Raw genomic sequence first — 25,352 nt, forward strand, 5'->3', positions numbered from 1 at the left:
CAGCAAAGCTCTAGTCACCCCCCTTTTGCCCTGGGCCCCTAGATGGTGGGGCCAGGAAGAAGGACCACCGAGAAGCCTGGCAATCAGATGCCTCTTTATTGGTGCTGCAGCTGTTCCTGAGGGGTCTGGGCCACAGGACCCTGGCCCTCAGCTACTTCCTCCTGCGGGGAATGCTCTGTCCCAAAGGCACCTCTTCGGTCAGCTTCTGCAGGAGAGAGAAACGATACTGAAAGTCTGGGGCTCCCGCCCAGGGCCAGGCCAGATGACTTCTGGAAGATGATGTCAGAGGGGAGGCTGTGCAGAGGTTTTACCTGTAATAAGCGGGCATGGTACACGGGAGGCTCCTCACCAGCCAGAGGCTGGGGGCGCACATGCAGGTAGCGCTCGGTGGCTGTCTCCAGCTCCTCCACCTCATACAGGGTGGCCGGGTCCAGTGAGTGGGCATTGATGAGACTCACCAGATACTCTTTGTAGTGTGCCCTGGGGGGACGAGGGAATGAGGTATCTGTTCTGTTGGCTAACAGCACCTTGCTGGGTGCTGAGGTACACAGCCAAGGCCACGTAATCCTTGCCTGCTGCACCTGCAGGCAGTGGCCATCTGTGCTAGCCACCTGCTCCTATTCATCTGTGCCCTTGCCCAGACAGCCCCGTCCTCTCCTTGCGGGAGCCACCTTCCCGCCTGCACATGCTCTCACCCTCCTATCCCCCATGCCCAGTTGCATGCCCTTTAACCCCTGGCACTCACTGACAGAGGCCGGCATAGCCAGCTGGAGTTTCCTTGCCACAAGCTTCATCCTTGAGCCCATTGGAAACTTCCTTCTGCTCCATCACTCGGCAGCCACCTAAGGGTAAAGGAGGATGCCCTTTGCTGGGAGAAGGCGCTGGAGATCTGGGAAATGCATAGAGCAGGCCAAAGTTGTCTTCAGGAAGGGAACTGAGCATAGCCTAGTGGGATACTTAGAGATGCCTGCAGCACTGACCAAGAGGCAGAGTCCTGGCTGCCTGGCTTCTAGCCAAGCTGGCTTTGGCCCATAACCACATGCACAGTCTTTCCTAGTCCACTGACTTGAGCGACTTTCCCTCTGGGTAGATAAGGAGGTTGGAGCAGGAGGTGACACCTTTCCAGGCTCTGCGACCCAAAACAGTGTGCTGTAGCCAGCAGGGCTCATTCACTACTCACTGAGCTCATGCATGAACTGTTACCATTTGGGACAGAAACAATCCCCGACTCCAAGCCTTCCCTTTATCCCTGACACAGTGGGAGCCCAGCTGGTCATCCGCCTCAAAGATTTGTCCCACCACTCACCTCCAGGGACTGCGCGGGCTCCTGCTGGAGGCTCTGTGTTAAACATGATGTTGTTGTCCTGCAAAAACACACATGGGCGTTACATTCCCCTGGCTGCCAGCCTTAGCTGTCCTGCCTACCTTAAATCCCCTTTCATTTAAGTCCAACCCTGGGCCCTGTCCCCTTCTCCTGGGCAACCTGTACTCCCAGTTGGGCTGGTCCCTTCTAACCTGCAGCAGCTTCTGGAGTCGGAGAGCAGTCCAATCCCGCAGGTAGAAGAGGCAGTCTCGAGGGTGGTGGCCGTGTAGGGACTTCTTTACCCTGCAGTTAGGGTCTGGACATTTCTGGCAGAAACCCAGATGGCAGAGAAGTTAGAAACTATTAGGGTCCTCAGGTTGAATCAGTTCACATCATCCACTGGCAAATCCAAGCACCAGAACAGAGTGTGGGTCGAGCCAGGTTCGGTCACGACAAAAACCAGTGCACAATACGGAATGCCAAGGTGAGGTTGCCTGTACTGGATGTGACCACAGCACCCAAACAGCACGCATGAGAACCAGGAAGGGAGGGGGCGGAGCCGGCAGGGGAATGAGGGGTGGTTCCCTTGCTGGACAGCTACTCCCGCTGGAGAGCATGAGCTGGGATGGGGGTAGACCAGACTAAGCAAGGCTACAACACCTGTGCGCCTCATGTGAACTAGATCAGGGAAAAACCAGGCTGGGCTGATTATTCCTGCTGGTGCAAACAAAATTAGAGTTGGTGAGGGTTGTTTGGGCTTAGCTGCAGCATCAGCTGGCAGAAGCTGGCACTGGGGGCTAATTCTGTCAAACCATAGAATCACCTGAAGAGTGTATAATCCAGGAGTGGGAATGGTCTAGGAGTGCAAAGTGGGCTCCTCCCTTTTGGGTTACCACTCCCGTGGGAGGGCACGAAAACTAGGACAGGGACTGGGCTGGCTAGATAGAAAGGCATCCAACAACAACTGTGAGGGCTGGATCGTTAAGCTGGTTAGATGGAACTAAGTGTTAACACCCATTGACATGTATGAGAGCCGAATGGGGTGTGGGACAGACTAGACTAGTCTGCTACACATACTGGCAAACCAGGGTAGGGGCCGGGTCTGGTGAGGGTTATTGTGGGTTGCTCCAACTAGGCTGCAGCTCCCACTGGTTTATGTGAGGGCTGAGTGTGTGCTAGGCAGAACCAGGCTGGACTGCAACACCCATTGGTTTGTGTGGATGTCGGGGCTGAAAACAGAACCAACCCAGCAATTGCAACCACCAGCTGATCGGGGAAATGGACTGTGCTGGGCCCTGTGCTTGCTAGTACATACAAGAATCTGGTCTGGGAACACCTCAGACAAAGTTTCTTTGGAGATCTCCCCAATCGAAATGCCGGACTCAGAACCCTAACACAGAAGACAGAACAAGTCAATCAACCACCTCAGGTATATGTTGGCAGCGAAAAACTGGGCAAACGGAGACTCTATGATGGACTATGTCAAAAATATAATTAAATATATATATATATTTTAAAAAAACCTATTAGGGTCCTGGAATCTCAGAAATTCCTGTATGAGAGCTGTAGGGGTGGGAGGGGCATGGAGACCTTGGATAGTCTAGAGCAAGCAAATGGGGGGAGGGGTGCCTGATATCCCAATGGCCTCCTCTTCCTGCAAGTAGCTCCTCAGGGCCCCCACTCCACCCTCTTTATCCCTTCCCCCGTTTCTGGACTCACATTTTTGGCATAAAAGGCATTGTAGCAGCCGCTGCAGAATTGGTGGCGGCACTGTGTGCAGTGGAAGTGCATGCAACCTCCTCGGGCCAGGGCGTAGGAGAATTTGCACTTGGGGCAGTCTGCAAGAGATGGCAGGTAAGGGTGGGGCTATACTCAGAAGATGCTGCTGATGACAGGCCACCTAACAGACGGGCCAGGAGGGGAGGGGGCAGCCTCACCAATGCCATTCTCCTGAAGATACATCGCCAAGCCCTGGGCCTGGTATTCCGGGTCGTTGGTGCGTTTCCAGTTCTGAAAGTCCTCACAGCTCCGACCTCGGTGCTGCTCCTCCCACTGCCGTAAGGAGGGTGGGCATCACATAGGAGCCTGGCCTTCCCCTGGCCCCTCCAGGAGCCCTTGGCTTCCTTTGTGTCATTGCCAAACTGAGGGACCATCCTTGGCTTTGCTGTCTTCCCACCACCTCATGCTCACTGGCAAGCCATGAAGTTCCCACCCCCCAGGCCTTTCCCACCCCTTTCTTCTCTCCATTCCCACAGCTGTCATCTCATTCCAGGCTGCTGTCACATCTGGCCTCCATGACTTGCTATAGCTACTAGCCTCTCCACATTGTACCAGTTAGGCAGCCTCAACAGTTATTGGTGATGTTACGGCTTTCTGGCTTGGCAGTAGTGTTCATTTTCTGTTTCATTCATTTTTTTCATTGTGTGATGCAAGATTTGGGTGATGAATATTACACTTCTTACAACATAGAACAAAAGACAAACCAGCATTACTTGGTCTCCAGGATTCCCCTGGTCTGATGCTCCTCCACCTGGACTGCCTGGCAGTCCTTGCTCTCAAGACTCCAGCCATAGTTTTGCTTGACTTGGGCTTTTCCATGGCTGTTCTTTCTGTCCCAAATATGCTGCATCACTGGGTTCCTCAGAGCTTTAAGTCAACCCATTTCAGAAATGATGTCCTTGGCTCACACTCCACCTGTATCCCTACAGAATTTGTGCCTGCGTACAAGCATTTCAGAACTCCCTTTTTCCTGATTCTCTTCCTTTCTTCCTTCTACTTCGCCCCCTCCTTATTTTTCCCAATCTTTTCCCTCCTTTCTTCCTGCTTTCCTTTCTCCCTTCCACCATTTCTCCTTGTGCCTATTGAAACTCTTTAAGTTCTCTGTGCCGAGAGCTCCTGACTCATCCTGATCTCACACTGGTGCCTTGCAGTAGCTCAGCAAGTCATTATGGAAAGATACATGTGCCTTACCTGGCGCTTGCAGCGCACACAGAAGGTCTGGTGACACTGGGGACACGTAGCCTCCAGCTGCTCCCGCTCATAGATGAAGCCGAAGGAGCACTGTGGGTGAGAACAGAAAGCTATCCCAGGCCGGGCCTGGCTGCATGTCCTGGCCGTCCAGTCAGCTCCTCTGGGTGCATCACTTACCTGGGCACACCACAGGAACTTGGGGTCCCGCATCAGCACCCCCTCAGTCAGCTTCTTATGGAACAGAGCATAGGCGTCGGGCTCAAGGCTCTCCCGAAGCTGCAGAGGCAGTTGGTGTGTGTGGTGGGGGGAGTTCCTGCTCAATGCCCAGGGGTACCCGGATCCCAGGGGCTACGGCAGCTACCTGGATATCCAGGGTAGAGAAGTAACTGAGCAGCTGTGTGTCATCAGTGAGGTCAGGGCGGCCACAGGCGGGGCACACCATGTCTGTAATGTGCTTCTCCTTCAAGGCGATGGTGAAGTGCTGGCGGAAGCAGTCAGGACAGATGGTACACTCACAGGAAATTAGGGCCTGCATCTGGGGGGGCGGGGAAGGAGAGAAAGAAGCCATCCATAAGTGCCAGCCTGAGAAAGGGGCAAGAGCCAAGGGTTCAACGAGAAACGAGGATCTAATTAACAACTGGGCAAGAGGCCATTTTAAATGCTAGTGGGTGCCAGGCAGACAACCCAAACATATAGTGCACGAAAACAATGATGAGACCTAAGACAAAGAATGCCTCTAAAGGTGGTCACATCCAGTTAAAAGCAAATATAGAAATAGCATCCTTAAAATGACACAGATACAGGGATGTAGAACAAATTAGTGGCTGTCAGGTGGCCAGAGGCCGGAAGGAGGTACAAGTGTAAGGTGTAGCATGGGGAAGGGAGGAGTAGAGTTCCTCTGCAGTGAGGAACAATTTATATCTTCATTTTGATGACAGTAGACAAATCGTAGACAAATCTATTCATGAGATACAACTGCAAAGAACTACACACACAAAGAGATACACAGAACAAAGTACTGTGTTATAAAGAGTTAAACTACCACCTGTGATACTGGCTTCCACTATCGCAGCTAGTGAGCACCGGGTACTCTACTTCCAGTCCAGCAACCTGGGAATGCAGCAGAGGATGGCCCAAGTGCTTGGGCCCCTGCATCCACATAGGAGACCCGGATGAAGCTCCTAGCTTCTGGCTTCAGAATGGCCCAGCTCTGGCCATTGTGGCTAAATCATCAGCTCGCATGCACTAGGATCCCATATGGGCACCAGTTCATGTCACAGCTGCTCCACTTCCCATTCTGCTAGTGGCCTGGGAAAGTAGTAGAGGACGGTGCAAATCATTGGGACCTTACACCCACGTGGAAGACCCAGAAGATGATCCTGGCTCCTGGCCTCGGATCAGCTTAGCTCTGGGCATTGTAGCCACTTAGGGCATGAACCAGTGGAAGGAAGATCTTTCTGGCTCCTTCTCTCCATAAAATCTATCTTTCCAATTAAAATAAATCATCTTTAAAAAAAAATTACAGAGATTAAAAAAATTAGGAAGATCTTTCCTGTAGTTGACTGCAAATGATCACCATGGCCAGGCTGAAGCCAGGAGCCTCCTTAAGGTCTCTCAATTGGGTGCAAGGGCCCAGGCATTTGGGCCATCTTCTGCTTTCCCAGTGCATTACCAGAGCTGGATCAGAAGTGGAGCAGCCAGGACTTAAACTGGCACAAGTTTAGGATGTCAGTACTGCAGGCAGAGGCTTAAACTGATATGCCACAGCCTGGCCCTTTAAGATTCCTTTTTTCAGACATACACATACTAAGATCTTTACCAGGTCCTGGCATGATAGCCTAGCGGCTAAAGTGCTCGCCTTGAACACGCCAAGATCCCATATGGGTACCAGTTCTAATCCCGGCAGCCCTGCTTTCTATCCAGCTCCCTGCTTGTGGTCTGGGAAAGTAGTCGATGACAGCCCAAAGCCTTCAGACCCTGCACCCATGTGGGAGACCTTGAAGAGATTCCGTGCTCCTGGCTTTGGATCAGCTCAGCTCTGGCCATTGCGGCTGCTTGAGGAATGAATCATCAGATGGAGGATCTTCCTCTCTGTCTCTCCTCATCTTTGTATATCTGCCTTTCCAATAAATAAATCTTTAAAAACAAGGATATTTACCAACAAATTGTGCAATCACCAGATTTGCTTCTAAACAGTCCAGTGTGTAGATTAAATCACATATACTGAAAATTGCTGAGGCTTGGGGACAGTGATGACGACACTGGGTGATGGGGAACTTGCAAGAGTTGGGGGAATTAATTTACAGTCTCTACTACATGTCTTACAATTGCCGTAATAGAACATTAATGAAAGGAGGGGGAGGAGGCAGCCTGTTCCTGTCCCCACCTTCCCAGAATACTTTTCAGATACAAAAGCCACTGCAGGGGTGAGAGGAGATGTGTCCAAAGAGAATAGAAGCAATTCCTAGAGCAGGGATGGTAACATGAGCCTTACCCGGTTGCGGGGCAGAGCCCACCCACACACAGCACACTCCTGGGCGAGCAAGCGGCGTAGGAAGGCCCGGTCCTGGCTTTGCCTCACAGCTTCTACCACGTCCCCCAGCTCATAGTTCCTGGGGGTCTCCTGCAGCAGCGACAATGCCAGCTCTGCCCGGCCCCAGCTGGGGAGTGCATAGACTGCCAGAAGCCGTCTGACCAGACTCTGCAATGGGATTCAGGTGGAAAGAGAAGAGCTGTCAGACCTACAGAGCACTTTCTCAGGTCCCTTTAGGTGGGTGCTTAAACTGCTCATCTCCTTTCATTAAGCACCTGCTTGTCTGGCCCATCCCATGAAGGAGTAGGCTCAGGGCCATTGTCCCAGAGGCGCTGATGGAAGGGCTCCAGGCGCTGGCGCTGTAGCTCAGTCAGGGCCCGGGCCACGTCTCCCCCATGCTGGTACAATGCCTGAAGAGACCCTTCCTCGGGCCTAAAGCCCAACATCTGGAGCTCCTGCACCTGTAGGTTGAGAGCAGGGAGAATGAAGAGGAAAAATCAGGTAAGGGAGTGAGTTACCAAGGCCCTCAACCCTGTCCCGCCTGCAGCCCAGCCGTACCTTCCTCCGCCGGGCCCTCACACACTCCTCTACAGCCTCATCAAGGTTGCCGTGACGGTCCAGCCAGGCCTTCCGGGCCTCTTCACAGGAAAAGGCACCCAGGCCAGGGTCCTTCTGTCCAGCCAGCTCGGCCACCATCTCCAGCACATAGGGCAGCTCTGAGCGCAACCACTGCAGCGGCACCTCAGTGCCCGAGTATTGTAGAGCCGAGAAGACCTCCTCTGGAGATGCACCTGCAGCCTCTCCTTCCTGAAGCACAGCAGCCCATTAGGGGGGCCATGGGCGGGCAGCACTGTCAGCCTGATCCACATGTGAACAGCTGAGCGCTGCTGTGCTGATCACATGACCTGGTGTAGCACATGGTCACTGCCAAGTGGGAAGTGCTCAGAAGACACAGCTGCTGCTAACAGTAACTTCTTTTTCTTTTTTTAAAAATAGTGCTAACATTTATTGGTCTTTACAAGGACTGAAATTCAGAGAATAGATCACAAGGACTGTCACTGTGAGGATAAAAAGTACACAGAATTACCAGACAATGTTGTGGGCATAACCACTGCAGGATGGAAATCAAAGGGATTATTTAAAAAAACAAAACAAAAACCCCCAAATTGGGCCCTACACAATAGCGTAATGGTTAAGGTCCTCACTTTGGACGCACCAGGGTCCCATATGGGCGCCGGTTCTAATCCCGGCAGCTCCACTTCCCATCCAGTTCCCTGCTTGTGGCCTGGGAAAGCAGTCAAGAACAGCCCAAAGCCTTGGAACCCTGCACCCATGTGGGAGACCCAGAAAGAAGTCCCTGGCTCCTGACTTCAGATGGGCGCAGTACCAGCTGTTGCAGCCACCTGGGGAGTGAACCACAGGACGGAAAATCTTCCTTTCTGTCTCTCCTCCTCTCTGTACATCTAACTTTCCAATAAAAATAAATCTTTAAAAAAAAAACCCCAAATTCACAAGCGACCAAAAGACAGCTAGAGTCAGAAAAAGTCCCACATATTAACCTTGTAAGAAAATTAATTTCTGAATGGATTCCAGTGTCAATTAGATCACTAGACCTGTAAGAGACATAGTAGTATGGAAACTTCTGATGGAACCGAAAATAACCCTTCTGTCTACTAACACCTTCCAGAAAGGTGCAGGTGCCTCAGAAGTGCTGAGCCCAACACCACACAGGTTGGACGGAAACCTAATCGGACTGCTAATAATAACTTTATAAGAACTCAGATTAAAAAAAAGATGAGCCCAGGGCCCGGTGGCATGGCCTAGCAGCTAAAGTCCTCGCCTTGAACACGCCCGGGATCCCATACGGGCGCCGGTTCTAGTACCGGCGGCTCCACTTCCCATCCAGCTCCCTGCTTGTGGCCTGGGAGAGAAGTCGAGGCCGGCCCAATGCTTTGGGATCCTGCACCCGTGTGGGAGACCTAGTGGAGGGTCCTGGCTCCTGGCTTCGGATTGGCACAGCACTGGCCATTGCGCTCACTTGGGGAGAGAACCATCGGACGGAAGATCTTCCTCTCTCTCTCCTCCTCTCTGTATGTCTGCTTTGTAATAAAAATAAATAAATCTTTAAAAAAAGAGCCCGGCACAGTGGCCTAGCAACTAAAGTCCTCGCCTTGAATGCACCAGGATCCCATAAGGGTGCCAGTTCTAATCCCGGTGGCCCCGCTTCCCATCCAGCTCCCTGCTTGTAGCCTGGAAAGCAGTTGAGGATGGCCCAAAGCCTTGGGACCCTGCACCCGTGTGGGAGACCTGGAAGAGCTCCTGGTTCCCGGCTTCGGATTGGCGCAGCACCGGCTGTTGCGGTCACTTGGGGAGCAAATCATTGGATGGAAGATCTTTCTCTCTGTCTCTCTTTCTCTCTGTATATCTGCCTTTGCAATAAAAATAAATAAATCTTAAAAAAAAAAAGAACTCAGATTCATACAATGCAGCCTCTCCATGGCCCGGCCCAGCCCCACCCCACCCCAGGCCCATTCCTCACCTGGATCATGACTATCAGCTGGAGGCCTTCCTCCCGCATCTTGTCTTGGCGCTGCTTCTCAGGGTCTCCACAGGAGCTGGGCAGGGGGGCACTGAGACATCGTGGGTGTCGAGGACTGGGGAGTCCCTTTTCCGAGGAGGTGGCATTGGGCTGGGGGGCACGCTGTTCTGGGTCAGGGCTGCTGGTCCGGTTGCACATAGCACACACCCAACCGGGGCCTGAGTTGCAGAAGGTGCAGTGGCTACAGTTCCAGAGAGGAGTCTGTTTGGTGGTCATCAAAGCATCCCCTTCCTGGGAAGGTAGAGAGAAATCAGCCCATTGGGAACTGGGGAGTGGAGGTCCATGGGGGGACACAGAGAACCATCTAGAAAGGTCAAGAGTAAGTTACCTGAAGGGGCTGTAGGCAAATGCCAGGATCCTGGGAATCCACCACCAGGCTGGGAGGCTGGGCCAGCCGAGGCCGCTCACACATGGCGCATAACACAGCTGCTGCCTCATTCTCATAGGTACAACTCTGGCAGGCCCACTGACCTCGTGTCAGTTCAGGTTCTTGGTGCCCAGTCCCTTGGGGACACTCAAGATCCAGCCTCGATTCCTTACTGCCTCGGTGCTGGCCACAGGACGCACAGAGCACTGCCCACGGCTCGTTGAGCCAGGTACAGGCCACGCAGTGCCAAGGCTGATGGGCACTTGCAGGATCCTGGGAGGGAGAGCTGTCTCTGAGGGTCAGCAGGGAGGTCATCTGGGGCCGCAGGTGGGATGAGGCAGGTAGACTGTAATGGAGAGACAGACCTGGCCTGCTTGCTGGAACCCTCACCCCCATCCTGGGGGCACCCCCCATTTCCTGGGTAACAGCACAGGGTTCTGGTCTTTGAGGTACTGCTCTCTCTTTCTGGACACTTCCACCCTCACATCCTGTTCCACATGTAAGTGACAGCTGAAGAGCTCATTTCTGCCTGGTAGATCCTGGGAACAGAAGGCCTGATCCATGCTAGGTGTTTCAAACACCATCTGATGCCTGAACTGACTCTTACACCAGGAAGTATTCAGCTACCACCACTGCCCGTTTTCCTGTGAGTGGCTGCTTGAGCCATATTAAATAAAAGAACCTGGTGCAAGGCAGATGCTCAGCTGATGGTCCACGCTCTCCATTTTCCTCCCACTGAGAAGAGCTGGGCTCTCACCTGGGCCTCAGGTGGGCGGCCGGGAGAGCTCCAGGCAGTGTCTGGCGAAGGTGATGAGCGCGGGATGGGTGTCCATGGAACAGGCGGTCACAGGCTGCACATAAGACCTGCTTACAGATTGGGCAACTCAGGGTGCCTGGGTTGGAGCCGCAGAGAAAGCAGGTACAAGCAGCAGGGCCTGGAGAGGAAGAACACAACACACAAGAGCAGGTGACACCTGGGTATGGTCGCAGGAGGGCCAACAGGACAACTAGCAAAGGGAAACCTTGAACGGCTCTCAACACACAAAGATATATAAGAACGCCAGAGGAAGGGGCCCCAGGTTGCCATCATTAGTCAGACTCCCCCACCACCTTGAAATACCTGGGGTAATACCTGGAGCGGAGGGTGTGGTAAGGGGACCAGGTGCAATCTCTCTCAGTAGGGGGCCAAACTCGCACAGCTGCAGCAGCTAAGGAAAAAAGAAGTTAGGGAACAGTCTGAGTCCCCACGCTCCCTTCCCCTACCCCTTCCTTTCTTACATCATCTTCCACCTTCAGCAGCTGTTCCAGTGCCTGCTGTCTCGGATGTGCATTCTGCAAGCGAGAGAAAAGGCGATCCGAGCCGCGGCTGTGGAACAAAGCCTTCCTGCACTGCTCCCTCCACTGCTCAGTGCCAGGCCAAGGGGTGGGAACAGCAGCGTGGGGACCCTCCCACTGGCCTCACCTGGGGGCCCTGATGGCTAGTCTCACCCCAGCGGCCCGCTCACCTGCAGATACAGGGTGAGCTCCATCCGAAGCAGCAGCACTTCCAGTGTGACCTCAGCAACCTGCTGCTTGTCGGGCTCCTCCTGCTGCTCGGGGAAGCTCAGGCCATCCGACTGCTCCTCCGTGTAGCCGTAGAGTCGCAGCACATCCCGGCCCCCCTGCCGCACAACACACACAGCCCGTCACAAGCCCGCTGCCCCCTTCCAGTCGATCCTCCCTCCTCCCGCCCCGCCACGTCCAGTCCCCTTCTCCAGTTAATCCCATGGGGAGGGGTGGTCCTCACCTGCACTGCATCCACCGTGCCGCGAAAGACAGGGTTATTGAACTTGACCCCGCGCCAATACCGGGGTCGCTGAGGGCTAAGGAGGTTCCGGCCGTATTTCTCCAGAATGTTCAGGGCCGTGGACAGGGTGCTGAGGTAGTTTCGGGGCTGTGCGCAATTGAGAGAGAGCCGAGCTGTGAGGTCGCCGCGAGCCTCAGGCCCTGGGGAAGCCCTCCCTTCCGAGCCTGGCCGCGCCTCACCTCCCCACGAGCGTTGCAGCGGATCAGGCGTGCGGCGTCCAGCAGCAGGTAGCGGGCAGCTGGAGGCAAGGAAGTGTTCAATAACGGCAGGAGTTGCTCCAGGGAAAACGCCTGCCCGGAATCCGTCCTCAGGGCGCTCGCCAGCTGTTTACGGGCCGCTAGGAAGGCTCGCTCCTCTTCCTCCCCCGGCATCCTGAGACGGATGTCAGCCCCGGCCAGAAGCCGGCCCCGTGGGGCTGCGCGCGGCCCGAGCGCCACCTCTCCCCGCCCGCGGTCCGGCTTGGCGGGCCTGACCCTGCCCACGCAGCCACCCCGGTCGGTCACTCAGGCCGCTGTCACCCTCCGGTCCCCCGGCCCAGCGCCAGGATGAGCCGGGAACAGGAAGTCCTGGGAAGGTGGGCGGGACTGCAACGCAGTTTCAGAGGAAGAGGAGGGGGTTAAGGCTGAGGAGGGGAGGGGCGTGGTCAGGAGGTCAGGCCGTACCCCAACCAATTAGTAAGCAAGTAATCTGAGACTCCTCCCTCACAGAGCCGCAGCCTCTCCCCGGGGGGTTCCGCCTCTTCCGGGCCGCTCCAGGCGCGGGATGTCCCATCCCGTTCACGACTTTCCTGGATCTTTGTGTTCAGTTTTCCCACCGGCGGCTGTCCATCCTGCCGGGAATTCGGCTCTCGCCGCCTCCCAGCCCAGCTCGAGGCCCTCCCCTTCTGTCAAGAAGGCAGAGTATCCTCGGGGACAGGCCCCGCACGAGCTCCCGCGTCCTGCAAACCCTTCTCTACCTTATCCTCCCCCAGAGCCCCCCCCCCCCCCATCTCGCTCTGACGCCTCTCGGCCTTCCTGGCGGCCGAGTCTTCTAGTAGGAGCCTTGCCAAGGGACATCCCCTGCCCCATTCTCCCTTTGCTCTGTAACTCCAGCCCTGGACTTCCCCCTGGACGGGCGTGGTCCTCGCTCCAGGTCCCGCCCCCTTTCCGAAGGACAGCCCCTGTTGCAGTGAGCACGGCCTGTCCCACTCCCCCAGGCCCTCCCTCGGCCAGCACCGCCCGTGCTACGGACCACGGGCAAGGAATGGCTGAGGGACTATCACGGCTTTTGGTCTGCCCAGGGGAGGGGGAAAAGGCAGAAAGGGGGCGGGGTTGAGGGGGGCGGGCCTGGAGCTGGGGAGTGAAAGCGAAAGCCCAGGCGGCTAACTCGGAGAAGGGAGATCTGCAACTGGAGCAGCATGGCCAAGCCTGCTGGAGTGCGTCTGAGCCAGGAGGCCCGCAAACAGGTAAGGGGGGACCCCAGAGGTCGGAAAGGGACCTGGAAACCCTCCAGGGTGGCAGCCGACCTGAGTGCTGCGAGGAACCAAGGCCGTAGAGCAAACTCTGCCAGCCCCACTTGAATGCTTTCACTTCTGCCCGGGAAATCCCAGAATCCTGCCCTCTGACCAGTCTCTGCCCGGAGCTAGGGCCTAAGTGGGAAAGGAACCTTGCTGGAGGTGGAAAGATTAGACTTGTCAAGCAGGACCCCTTAACCTACACCCGGTTACTGCTTTCTTTGTAGGTCGATGTCTTCAGGCAAAATCTCTTCCAGGAGGTAAGTGTCTGTAGAGTCAAGCAATTTGATCCAGAATCTTGGGCCAGTACTTGAATCACAACCCCTCAGAGTGATTTCCAAGCCCACCCTGGACTTGGTCCCTATTCCCTCACCAAGATTTCACCCACAGTGAGCCCCAATTAATGATTTTGTCCTCCAGTTTAACCCCTCTCAGGAATTTCCCCTTCTTCCACTTCTCAGCCCTTTTAAAAAACAAAACAGAAAACCCACGTTGATTGATTTGAAAGACAGAGTTGCAGAGAAGAGGGGAAAGAGAAAGAGAGCATTTCCATCTGTTGGTTCATTCTCCAAATGGTTGCAAAGGCAGACCAGGACTGGCCCAGCAGCCAAGAACTTTTTCCAGGTCTTCCATATGGGTTCAAGGGCCCAAGTCGTTGGGCCATGTCCTGCTGATTTCCCTGGCACATTCATAGGATGGGAAGTGGAGCAGTCAGGACAGGAACCCACACCCAGATGGCATGACGATGATACAGGTGGCTTCACCTGAGGCTCACCTACTGCCCCCCAGCCCTTCTTTGTGCTGGGAAAGTAAAACTGTGATTCCCCCAAACAGCAAAATACTATGGTCCTAGCCTTTGTTCGGCTGGTTACAGATTTGGGCAAGACCCTTCATTGTCAGGACTTGCAATTTCCTCATTTGTAAGTCAAGGACTTGGTGATGATCATCAAGGGCCCCTCCAGGCCTACCTCTCTGCTGTCTGGTTGAGTATGCTCAGTGGTTCTTCCCCCTTGCAGGCTGAGGAGTTCCTCTACACGTTCTTGCCACAGAAAATCATGCACCTCAATCAACTCTTGCTTGTGAGTCATCTGGGTTCCTCTTGCCACCATCCTATGGCCTTTTCCCCCAACCCACCCACCTTCTCTAGCTAACAATTTAGACTCAAGACACAGAGAACAGTGGCTGAATGGTGACATGGACCCCTGAAGATGGTGCCTGAGCCTAGGTTGGGAGGCAGAAGGAAGTCTGGCACTTGGGGTGAGGGGAGAGACTGGGCAGCCCCTGACAATGAGCTCTATACAGGAGGACTTCTTCAATGTGGCTGATCTAACCTCCCTGCGGGCTCCTTTGGACATCCCCATCCCAGACCCTCCACCCAAGGATGATGAGGTGAGGCGCAATGGGTGCAGGGCTGGAGCTCTCCATTTGGTGGACTTGAGGGCCTTTCAGCCTCCACAACTTTCCTGAAGCTATGTCTCTTCCTTTTTGCCTTAGATGGAAACAGATAAACAGGAGAAGAAGGAAGGTAAGAAAGGAAGGCAGAGAGGATATGACTGGGAAAGGGGAGATGGCACACTGATGGGGCAGGGGTGTGAGAAAGGGTGGAGACTGCTTCTCTTTTACAGTCCCGAAATGTGGCTTTCTTCCTGGAAATGAGAAGCTCTTAGCTCTGCTTGCTTTCGTTAAGCCAGAAGTCTGGACTCTCAAAGAGAAATGCATTCTGGTAAGTCTGGGAACTGGAGAAGAGAACCAGGTCAGATCCTGGGCTCCTTCAGAGAGCTGGGCCTGAACAGGGAGAGCTGCTCTGCATTCTAGGGTTAGATCCTTTTTGTTCTCAATCTGTTGGACTTCTGATATGTTGAGGGCACTCCTGAAATCAAGTATCTGCTTCCAGAACCATAGAACCTAGTACTGTGCCAGGTACATAGTAAGGATTATATGATTTGGTCCTTTGTCTCAAAAACATTTAAATCTGTTAAACAGATATGATAAGAATGTTCCCTGGGGTGGGTGCATAGCCCGCATCACACATCGGAGGACCAGGGCTCATGTCCCAGCTCTGGCTATCAGTCCCAGCTTCTTGCCAATGCAGACTTCGGGGAAGCAGCAAATCCTGCCAAGAGGGGGAGTTGGAGTGGGCTCTCGGCTCCCTCCGTTAGCCTCGTCCATCCCATCCCATCCCATCCACTATGGCATGTGCAGAGTGAGTCAGCAGATGGGAGTGTTCTCTGGCTCCCAGCCTTCCAAATTACAGACACACACACACACACACAGTGTTAGCGCTCACTTGCACTTTGGAAGGTTGCTGTAACAAGTAAGATAAATCATAGATAACAGCGCCCGGCAAATAAGTACTCGATTCAGTATAGCTTCTCTTGGGGAGGGTGGGGGCGGCAACAATAGGAAGAGCCCAGGAGGTATATTTGAATAATTTGTCCTTGTTAACATAGGTGGTCACATGGATCCAGCATCTGATCCCCAAGATCGAGGATGGAAATGATTTTGGGGTGGCAGTCCAGGTGAGAAAAGAAAGGCAGGACTCAGAGTGGGAAGAGACTCAGGGTGTGAAAAATAGGAGCAACAGGTGAGCTACAAGGAGGAAGGAGAGGCTATACTTTGTTTCCCTTCTGTGTCACCACAGGAGAAGGTACTGGAGAGGGTGAATGCAGTGAAGACCAAAGTGGAAACCTTCCAGACAACCATATCCAAGTGAGCACAGCTGGAGGATCAGAATCTGGACCTGTGGAAGCTTTTTTGGGGAGAAGGAATCCCCAAAGCTAAGCAGCTTCATCAATATGATGGGATACTCTGTGAAGGTCTGAGAAAGCAGGTCTCCCTAAATACTTGTTCCTATAGTGTCTCTCTTGCTTCTGGCAGGTACTTCTTAGAACGTGGGGATGCTGTGGCCAAGGCATCCAAGGAGACCCATGTGGTACGTGGAGAGTCCATCAGCTTTCCCACTGAGGCTGGCCAGGGACCAATTGGGGAGGCGGGGAATGGGTCCCTTCTTGTCTTGATTATGGCCTTCCTGGCATGGAGGATATTCAGGCAAAATCACTGCCTAGAAAAAGTAGGTGTGGATCCTGCCAACCATGACAGTTTTGCTCTGCCGGATCACATGGGGTCTCATCCCTTGGTGCTGAAAAGGAGCCTCATGCTTGCATCGCTTCTCCTTTCTATGAGATCAGCCTGATGTCTCTCTCCTGAAGCTGATTCTGCTTTGTCTTCTGCATCTCAGATGGATTACCGGGAATTGGTCCATGAGCGAGACGAAGCGGCTTACAGGGCGCTGCGGGCCATGGTGCTGGACCTGAGGGCCTTCTATGTGAGTGTGGGAGAAGTTCCCCAGAGGAGTGTGGGAGTGGGTGGGGAGGGTGGGAAGCCAATAACTTGACTCCTGTTCTTGTGGCTTTCTCCCAGGCTGAACTTTATCATATCATCAGTAGCAACCTGGAGAAGATTGTCAACCCAAAAGGTGAAGAAAAACCATCCATGTACTGAGTGAACCCAGGCCTAAAGGGAAAATAAATGACATGACCTCTGTGTGGAATTTTTAGGGTGTGTATCACTCATTCAGAGAGAATTTATGGAGTACCACCTACACCAAGACACCAAAGGTGAATGTGTCAGAGTGGAGGGGAGATGTGCCGGAGACAAAGTAAATTAGATGCCTATCTTGTTCTTAAGAGGTGACCTTAGAGGGCAGTTGGGCTGAGCTCTTACAGGAATGAGTTATCAGGCTTGGGGCAGGTAAGGGGAAAGCACTGTGGTGGAGGTCTGCAACGAAGAAAGGAACAGGCCTTGTGCATCAGCCCTCCTGTCGTGATCCAGATCCCTGAGAGGAGCTCCTTTGGAAAGGAAATGTGTTTCAGCTCACAGCTAGGAGGTTGCAGTGCAAGATCAGGTGGGCCCATAGTCCAGCATGTGTGCAGCTGGGAATGGTGCAGTGAGCAAGCCAGGGAGGAGAGTAGTCAGCCCAACTCAGCCACTGCTGCCTCCCCACCTCCTAACCAGCATAATTAGGTCAAATCCCCACCCTTCACCCATCCACCATCTACATGAAGATGTTGGAGTCTAAACTGGCCTGCGTGAGCCTTGGGGAGTCAAGTTCTGCCCTCATTGGCTCAGAGTGAGCATTTACAGTGGTGTGGGTGGGGTGCCGTGCGTGAGTGGCTGAACCCCTTTTCCTGGGCTGGGCGAGGTGGGGTGGGGGAAAATGTCAGAGACATGATGGTGAAGACCTTCCTGTAGGACATTATGGGGGAAGGGGCTGGGTCTGCAAATGATTTCTTCCCCACCCTCCTCCTCCCCTAAGTTTGGTTTCATCCTTGTGTTTTGGGAGGATGCAGCAGCTCCTCTGCTGTGGTTTTGTGATGCAAACTTCAGAGGATCGCACTTTAACTCAGGACCTTGTCCCGTTACTAAATATGGGACCAGACTGTGCTGCACATCACTTCACAAGGTGGGAGCCCCTCCACATACTGATCTCATTGGACCCTTGATGGACCATGGGCAACGCGGTTCACCAGGAAGTGACAGAACCGGGTTGAAAGTACACTCATTCCATCATCGGAACAAGGGGGTTTGCTTCAATCCCCACTTTGCTGGGCTAAGTTCCACACCCAGTCAGTGCTTCCGGGGGTCTGTGGGTTGATAGGCAGCCCAGGGAACAAGCAGAGTGAAGCTGCAATCAAGAAGGGAAAGTGGGTTAAGCCTCGGCAATAAGTGCGCGGGCACTTTTCTTTACAGTTGCTTCTTCTCTGTTCGCCAGATACAAAGGCGGGCAAATTTGGGGGCTGCCTCTGATTGGACCCAACGAGGAGCTCTGGGCCTATCAAAGAGCAGCCCGGGGGCGGGACTCCCGGGGCGGGCGGTCTGGCGGCGGCTGGCTCTGCGCGATCCCTCCAGGCACGGATCCGTGGCCTCCCACTAGAGGGAGGCGGAGTTCGGGGCCGCGGGATGCAGTCGGTACCTCCTTCTGGGCCGGGCCGGGGGCGGGCTCCGGGACGGAGGCCGGCGGGCTGCCCTCGGGACGAGTTGGCTTCACAATCAAAGCTGAGGGAGGGCACACGGTGGAAGGCCAAGGAGGGTGCCAGGGAGCTGGAAGGAGCTTCACGGACGCGAGCCACAGACCGGCTCTGCCGGCAGGTTGGGCCACCGGCACGCCACGGTCTCGCAGCGCCCGGGGCAGGCCTGCCTCGCCATGGGGGAGGTGGAGATCTCGGCCCGGGCCTACGTGAAGATGTGCCTGCACGCCGCACGGTACCCCCACGCCGCTGTCAACGGGCTGCTACTGGCGTCCTCGCCACGCTCCGGAGAATGCCTATGCCTCACCGACTGTGTGCCCCTCTTCCACAGCCACCTGGCCCTGGCCGTCATGCTGGAGGTCGCCCTCAACCAGGTGCTGCCGCTGGACATTCCCGTCCCCCAACCCCAAGCTGACCCACCATCAGCTGCCCTGGCCCGAGGCTATCCCCTGGGGCCCTTGGCAGCCTTGTGCACCCACTGGGCCAGCTGCGCTATTTTGTTACTCCTGGCCCCTTTCCCCATGACAGGTGGACGTGTGGGGCGCACAGGCTGGTCTAGTGGTGGCTGGGTACTACCATGCCAATGCATCTGTGGATGATCAGAGGTGAGTGGGGCAGAAAGCCAGGGATTCCAGCAAAGGAGAGGGGAATTCCATCTTCCCTTCAGAGGCCTGGGAACTGGGGATGTGAAATAGGTGTTGGAGGGAGGAAATGGGAAGGGGAAGCTAATAGAACCTTGGCTTGGAAAAGCTGCAGAAGTGGGTGGAGTCAGCTGTGTATCCTATCCACCATGCCCCAAGTGCGGGAAGGAGCACAGAGTGATGCCAGCCAGCCAGCAACTTCAAAAAGAAATTTCCTTCTTATTTACACAGATGAAATAGGCATTCATCCTACTAAGGTACATCACAAAGCTCATGGAAGATGGAATTAACAGCTAAGTTTATTTTGGAGCAAAAATGTGTGCCTAGTTTTATCACAATAAGCATTTCCACCAACTTTTTGAACATCCTACATGTGCATACATTTCAAAAATTATTTTGCACCAAAATAAGTTTTCATTCCTTTTTCTGTGAACTTTTTTTTTGGAGTATCCTCATGGATTGTATTAGAAACACTGGATTATAATTTGGTTTTCCTTCCTTCCCTAATATTTGCCATCTCCCCACCTCCATGCAAGGTGCCTTATCCTCACACATGCATATTATGAATATGGATGGATTGCCAGCTAGTTCATGTGCCATCATGTATTTAATACCTTGTTAGAAATTAAAGTTTCCAGTTTTAATTATGGGTACTGTCCCATTATTGAGTTCCTTATAAGTAGACTCCCGGATCAGCACACACAGGAGATGGTTCTCAGCCAAAGGGTTATGTCAAATTACCCCTGCAAGAGATGGCCTGCACCAGCCACTCTTCTCCAGCGGTCTCTGAGCCCCTGTTCCCTACAGCACTCAAGCATCAAGTGATTCCAGCAGCAAGCAGGCTCGACGCCCCCAGACCAGCTCGAGGGAACGGCCACAGCCGCACCCACATCCATGAGACAGGGAGGCACAGCTCGGATGGAGAGGGTCTGCCCACCACAGTCGGCTCCTCACCCCTCTGATCTTCCCTCTACACAGCCCTGGGCCCCTGGCCTTGAAAATCGCTGGGCGAATTGCAGAATTGGTCCCTGAGGCAGTACTTATTATGGTGAGGCTTCCATTGTGGGGTTGGGGAGGTAGCATACAGGCAGGGCAGCAGATCCTTGAAACTTTCTCACCTGCCTTTCTCTGTCCACACAGTTGGATAATCAGAAACTTGTGCCTCAGCCTCGCGTGCCCCCCATCATCGTCCTGGAGAACCAAGGTCTCCGCTGGGGCCCCAAGGACAAAAACCTGTGAGTATCCCTACTTCCTCAACCTCTTCTTGGAAGCTCAAGACTCCTGGGCTGTCCTCTGCCCTTGGTCCTACCCCCAAGGGTCCTTTCCTAGTCCCCAGCCTCCATAAAGATTGTGTCTGACCCCATCATCCACCCAGTTGGACCTTCACAAGTGTCATTGTTTCAGAGTGATGTGGAGAAACTGGGAGGAGTCACGGCAGATGGTGGGAGCACTCCTGGAGAGCCGGGCCCATCAGCACCTCGTGGACTTCGACTGCCACCTGGATGACATCCGGCAGGACTGGACCAACCAACAGCTCAACACCCAGATAACGCAATGGGCTGGTGCTACCAGTGGAAATGCCTGAGCCAGGGGGTCAGCATCCAATAAAGAGACTTGGGCTACTGGGGTGACAGTTTGAAGATTTTTACTTTGCCCAAGGGGGCAAAGGGAAGGGGATACCTCAATAGGAAGGACGGTGGGGCAGGGCCAGAATTTCTGGCACAAAACAAGAAGGTGTCTGCTGTCATCATCAGAGAACAAGACAGGCGGCTCTTAGTAGATCATTCCTTTAGTTTCTCCCCTGGGCTTCTTGAGTTTCTCAAAGTTCTTCAGGATGATGTCATACAGCACAGCCTAAAGAGCCAGGGGGAGCAGGGGTCAGCCATAGGCCACCAGCACTATATGCCTATGGAAGTCTGGGGAAAGGTACTCCTGCCCTGCCCCCTCACATAAGCATTGCGAATCTCCATGACCATCAGCCGGATGTCCCGGTATTCGGCCTCATCTAGCTCGTGCACCAGCTGCCGGTAATCGCCCTATGGAAACAGCAGTCAGGCTGGGTCCTGATGGGCCTCTTCCCGGGCACCCTGACCTGAGCCGCACCTACCACGTGGGGTTGCTTGGCTGCTTTGGTCACTGCATCCCCACGCTCAGAGAAATACCTGTGGGGATTGAAGCATGCATGGAGTGGGACAAGGAAGAGGGAATGGGCCTGGGTCCTCAAGCAAAGGTTTCAGGTATGGGCAGGGGGCCACTCACTTGGAGATCTGAGTGTGAAAGCCTTCCAGCTTGGTGTGAAGGCCAGTCATCAGCTCAAACACCTTCTCCTGGGGATAGGAAGTGAGGGCCAAAGTGGGAGGAAGCGTGTGCTAGAAGTGAGAGTGGGGACAGCAGGACAGTTCTTTTACCTGCACAGCCACTCCAAAATTGTTGCCATCCTCAATCCGGGGAATCTGCAGCTGCAACCAGGTGGTGACCTGCAGAGGGACAGGGGTGGAGCAAGGAATGGCATCAAAGTCCCCTCTAGATTCCCTCCTCCTGGTCTTACTGCCCATATTAGGGAGAGGTCTGCCAGATCTACCTTGTGCCTCAGGGCCTAGATAGCTGATGTCCCTGGCTATGCCCTCTCCTGCGGCTGCGCAGGTGACTGTCAAATGGCAGGAACCAAGAGGCCAAAGGGTGTGGCTGCAAGCCAGGGGAAAGTAGGAGCAGGAGAGTTTACCAGGTTAAGTTGCTCAATCACATCCTTTATCTCTGGCTTCAGGCGCTGCAGAAGGGCCACGATCTTCTCATTGCAGCTCACAGGGCCACAGGGAGGGCCTAGAGAGTGGGCAGGGGGTCACTCACCCAGCCTGCACCTGTGCTGGGGTGGGGCAGGGGAGAGCATGGCAGAAAGCCCAGGACTGTAGCCCCTGCACAGTGGCCTGCCAAGTCCCTTCCCAGCACGGGGGACTGAACCACCTTTCTCTTCATCATCTCCTTTCTTCTTTTCATCTTTGTCTTCCTTCTGCGGGGAGACAGGGGTTCCTGGGGTCAGCACCAAGGCTGGATTGGGCCCCTCTCTCTGGGTGTCACCCAACTTGCCTCCTGCTGCTTCTTCCGTTCCTCCTTTTCTTTCTCTTTGACTGGGTCAGGCACGGGGATGTCCAGGGGCGCCTTTAGATCACTCAGGTTGGCTTCATTGAGAGCTGGCTCCTGGGGGGGGGGGGGAGGGGGCGGGGAAGCAAGAGGCAATGCAGTCTGTTTTACCTCCTCACTCCTGGACCCTCCCTTCAACTTCAGACTCCCACCCTGGGCCCCCTGCCTTCTAGTCCCCAGGCCAGCCCCAGTACCTTTAAAAATGCATCTAACTCTGAAATCTTCTTGGGGAAATAGCTCCCCAGCAGGGTCTCGGCCTGTGTGCAGAGACAGGGGAGAGGAGCAGAGGAGTCTGGGGTCACACTCAAACGCCCCTTCTAGGCCCAGCCACGGGCATGGGGAAACTGGGGAGAGGTGCTGGTGGAGCCAGCCTTACCTTGGCACACAGGTCTTCCCGAAACACATCCACCTATGGGGGCACAGGCAACCCTTCAGAAACCCCGAAGGCCAAGTTCCTTTGAGAAGGGTTCCCTCAGGGTCATGGAGGTCTCATCTGGGGAATTGTGGAGTGGGTCCTCCCGTTCCGCCTCCCCCCGGGGGGTGGGGGCTGCAGTGGAAGGTTGAGAAACACTCCAGGAGGTAAAGGTAAGGAGTTCAAGTTCACAGAAGTGGGAGTGTCCTGTGGGCTGTGTGTGAGGAGGGGGCTGAGACAGCCTCTGCCAGTGAGGTAGCAGGGGGAGGTTCCCCACCCGTCTGCCTGCCTAGGGGCTGCGGGCCAGCGGGCTTCCCCTCTCTGCTCTCTGCTTCACCTCGCCTCGCTGGAGCATGGCCGCCTGGCCTCTACTCCCGGGGTGAGGAAGATCGCACCTTCCCGGGGCTCAGGTGCTGTGTGCACGGCACCGAGGCCTGGCTGACTGACCCCCTACTCAAAGTAAGAGCTGGAGAGGGGGTGCTGCGTCAGGGGCTCCCTTCTCTGGCTTCTCGGGACCACGCCTCCTCCCTCATGGCCCGGGCCTCGATCCCACGGCTCTCACCTTGGCTTGGGCTTCAGGCTGGACCCTGAGCGTGGCCATGGCAGGGACGGGGCCGGGGGTCCTAGTGCCGCACGAGGAACGAGGAGTGGGCACCGGGAAGAGAAAGCGAAAGCAGCGCTGGCAACCCGCACAGCCTTCCTGGGTAGCGGGGAGTGGAGGGACTGGAGGAGAAGGCGGGGACAGCCCAGACACAGTACACGGCCGCAGGGGCGGGCAGCGCAGCGGGGCTCCCCCTACAGTCAGAAGGAGGCGAGTCCAACCCCCTCCCACTCCCATCCCCTCCCACCACCCCCTGTCCCCGCCCCGCCTGTTCCTGGTGCCCGCCTCCCGCTGGTGCTGCCTGTCCACGCCCCATCTTGCCCTTCTTGCCTCTCTATCGACTCCTCCATTGGTCTCTCTTCCTTCTTCCGCCGGCGCGGCTGGCTCGGTTATGAATCTTCCTTCGCTGGAAGGAGTCCTTGCTGGCCTTCTTTGCCTGCTTTCCTTGTGGGAGCGAGAACTTCGGCTCCCCGCATCCTGTGGCCCCATGCTCAGACATTGCTACCCTGATGCTGAGGTGTAGCCCCCTCTCCCTTGAGCCACACTGAGAGCAAGAGCCGTGGGTGCATACCCCTCTGGCTTTAAGCCTGTTCCAGCGTTCTGGTGATGCTCCACCTGTCTCACCCCCAAACTGGTATTCTGCTGCTTCCTCTCCGCCTGCACCTGCCCGGGCTTTCTCTTTGTTCCTCAAATGTGTCATTGTCATGCCTGCCCCTCGACTTTGGCCTTGGCCTTACCAGTCTCTGTCACAGATCTTTGTCACAGATGTGGTCACTCAGCTCAAATCTAACTTCTCTGAGGGAATTTTCTCTCTCATTTAAAATTATTTGAAATGAAGACAGACAGAGAGAGAGAGACATGCTCTGTCGGCTGGTTCACTTCCCAAATGCCAGGACTGGGCCAGGCCAAAGCTGGAAGCATGAAACTCCATCCCGGTCTTCCACAGGCCACAGGAGTCCAAGTACTTGGGCTATCTTCTGCTGCTTTTCTAAGTGCAGGAGCAGGGAGCTGAGTCAGTAGTAGAGCAACCGGGACTCCAAACAATGCTGTTTGGGATGCTGGCATCATCACAGGTGGCAGCTGAACCTGTTGCTTCATGATTCCCACCCTGAGAACTTTTCCCATTGTCCTTTGTAAAGTATCCACCTTCTAATTTGCCTAACCCGCATCAGTCGGCCTGAGCACTTCCATACAGTACTTCTCATGTTAGTTGAGTGTTGGTTTTTGAGACCAGATAATCCGGTGGTTAAGCCAGAATTGCACAAGCTTTTTCTGACAAAAGGATGGTTAGTGTATGTATTTTATATATTATAACATATTATAACATCTGGGACAGCTACTCAACTGGGCTATGTAACTGAATTCATGTGGCTGGGTTCCCACACAGCTCTATGTATGGGCGCAGCAATGTGAATTTGTATAATTTTCACATGTCATGAAATACAAAGACACTTCAAATGCTCTCTGGAAACATGAAATCAAAAGACGAGTGCAAAAACTTTGAAGCTCCTTTAAGTTTTTCAGAAAATGCTGCTTCCTATGAAGATCCTTGACTGCCTGGATTTTAAAAAGTTTGCATACAAAATAACCATATTTTAATTCCATTTTCCCATGGACCTTTTGAGTTACCCTCACATATATTATTCCTTGATGTTCTCACCTACTGAAAAGGGGAAAACCATTCTTAGCTTACTGGCTGTACAAAAACTGGCCACAGGAGGGCAGTGCTTTGCCCATCTCCCATTTAGACTCAGAGCAATCCTCTATCCCTTAGGGTTTGTAATCCTGGTTTCTCTGATTTGCTAGTTGTGAACAGATTAACCTCTGTGCCTTTGTTTTCATGATTGCACAATGGGGACACCGACACACCTGCCTCCTAGTATGACTGTTAAGAGGACTAAATCACTTCATTTATTATGGTCTCAGAACAGTGCCTTAGCACAGAGCCAGCAGGTGCTCACTACTATTATTGGGGTGCCTGTCCCCTACCTCTCCTTGGAAGCTTGTTAAACCCCCAAACAGCAAAACCTTGTTTTTTTTACTCACATGGCACAGAACTGTGTGTGTTTGTTGAATAAATGAGCACACACAGACCGCTACCTCCATGGGGGAACTCAGAGTAAGAAGGGGTGCTGGAATGGAGGCGCAATATGGGGGCCCTTTTTAGTGGAGAGGTAGGACAAGCAAAGTATCCAGGCTGTCCTTGGCAGGAATAGTGTCCACTCCCCCAGGGACACTGGGAATGAATAGCCTTTTCTGACTTGTCTCAGTATCGCAGCCCCAGATAGCTCACGGTCTGCAACAGTGGCTGGTTGGAGAACAGGGAACATGGAGGTCAAGTCCAAGGAAGGACGTTCAAGGTCAATCCCAGCTAGGAAAGGTCAATGATGCTTTACTCTTGCTACCCTTTCCTAGCCCCTCTT

The 25,352-nt window shown here is 54.2% G+C and overlaps 4 protein-coding genes across 7 annotated transcripts; 2 read left to right on the forward strand and 2 right to left on the reverse strand.

Moving 5' to 3' along the window:
* Positions 1 to 77: 77 nt before the first annotated feature.
* On the reverse strand, positions 78 to 12,210 carry RNF31 (ring finger protein 31). Of its 2 annotated transcripts, none has more exons than XM_040968379.1 (21): positions 11,798 to 12,210; positions 11,559 to 11,705; positions 11,278 to 11,433; positions 11,051 to 11,104; positions 10,905 to 10,980; positions 10,530 to 10,707; positions 9,734 to 10,118; positions 9,346 to 9,636; positions 7,365 to 7,613; positions 7,082 to 7,267; positions 6,768 to 6,974; positions 4,635 to 4,808; positions 4,451 to 4,549; positions 4,274 to 4,363; positions 3,241 to 3,355; positions 3,023 to 3,141; positions 1,516 to 1,629; positions 1,307 to 1,364; positions 746 to 842; positions 312 to 480; positions 78 to 205 (listed from the first exon to the last, which is right to left on the reverse strand). In XM_040968379.1, exons 1-21 carry the CDS (start codon positions 11,987 to 11,989, stop codon positions 152 to 154), a joined length of 3,210 nt encoding a protein of 1,069 aa, XP_040824313.1. In that variant the 5' UTR covers positions 11,990 to 12,210; the 3' UTR covers positions 78 to 151. The 2 variants fall into 2 exon arrangements, with proteins under 2 accessions (XP_040824313.1, XP_040824312.1); XM_040968378.1 differs by having other exon boundaries at positions 10,893 to 10,980.
* A 714-nt stretch (positions 12,211 to 12,924) lies between these two features.
* PSME2 (proteasome activator subunit 2) lies at positions 12,925 to 16,660 on the forward strand. The gene is made up of 11 exons (XM_040969464.1): positions 12,925 to 13,062; positions 13,338 to 13,370; positions 14,127 to 14,189; positions 14,413 to 14,499; positions 14,605 to 14,635; positions 14,736 to 14,833; positions 15,561 to 15,629; positions 15,752 to 15,819; positions 15,988 to 16,042; positions 16,349 to 16,435; positions 16,531 to 16,660. Exons 1-11 carry the CDS (start codon positions 13,015 to 13,017, stop codon positions 16,609 to 16,611), a joined length of 720 nt encoding a protein of 239 aa, XP_040825398.1. The 5' UTR covers positions 12,925 to 13,014; the 3' UTR covers positions 16,612 to 16,660.
* Positions 16,661 to 17,993: 1,333 nt separating this feature from the next.
* EMC9 (ER membrane protein complex subunit 9) lies at positions 17,994 to 20,399 on the forward strand. The gene is made up of 5 exons (XM_040969271.1): positions 17,994 to 18,511; positions 18,666 to 18,742; positions 19,757 to 19,826; positions 19,919 to 20,013; positions 20,183 to 20,399. The coding sequence occupies exons 1-5, from the start codon at positions 18,314 to 18,316 to the stop codon at positions 20,361 to 20,363; spliced, it is 621 nt and encodes a 206-aa protein (XP_040825205.1). The 5' UTR covers positions 17,994 to 18,313; the 3' UTR covers positions 20,364 to 20,399.
* A 9-nt stretch (positions 20,400 to 20,408) lies between these two features.
* Positions 20,409 to 23,104, reverse strand: PSME1 (proteasome activator subunit 1). 3 transcript variants are annotated; one of them, XM_040969269.1, is made up of 11 exons: positions 22,891 to 23,104; positions 22,293 to 22,325; positions 22,111 to 22,173; positions 21,863 to 21,973; positions 21,740 to 21,785; positions 21,501 to 21,598; positions 21,187 to 21,255; positions 21,038 to 21,066; positions 20,886 to 20,940; positions 20,728 to 20,814; positions 20,409 to 20,632 (listed from the first exon to the last, which is right to left on the reverse strand). In XM_040969269.1, exons 1-11 carry the CDS (start codon positions 22,927 to 22,929, stop codon positions 20,552 to 20,554), a joined length of 711 nt encoding a protein of 236 aa, XP_040825203.1. In that variant the 5' UTR covers positions 22,930 to 23,104; the 3' UTR covers positions 20,409 to 20,551. The 3 variants fall into 3 exon arrangements, with proteins under 3 accessions (XP_040825203.1, XP_040825204.1, XP_040825202.1); XM_040969270.1 differs by having other exon boundaries at positions 20,720 to 20,814; positions 21,038 to 21,105; XM_040969268.1 differs by having other exon boundaries at positions 21,038 to 21,105; positions 22,891 to 23,103.
* Between the last annotated feature and the right edge of the window lie 2,248 nt (positions 23,105 to 25,352).

This window comes from Ochotona curzoniae, unplaced genomic scaffold, assembly GCF_017591425.1.
Source record: "Ochotona curzoniae isolate NIBS_2020 unplaced genomic scaffold, NIBS_Ocur_1.0 scaffold_4701, whole genome shotgun sequence".
Lineage (NCBI taxonomy): Eukaryota > Metazoa > Chordata > Mammalia > Lagomorpha > Ochotonidae > Ochotona > Ochotona curzoniae.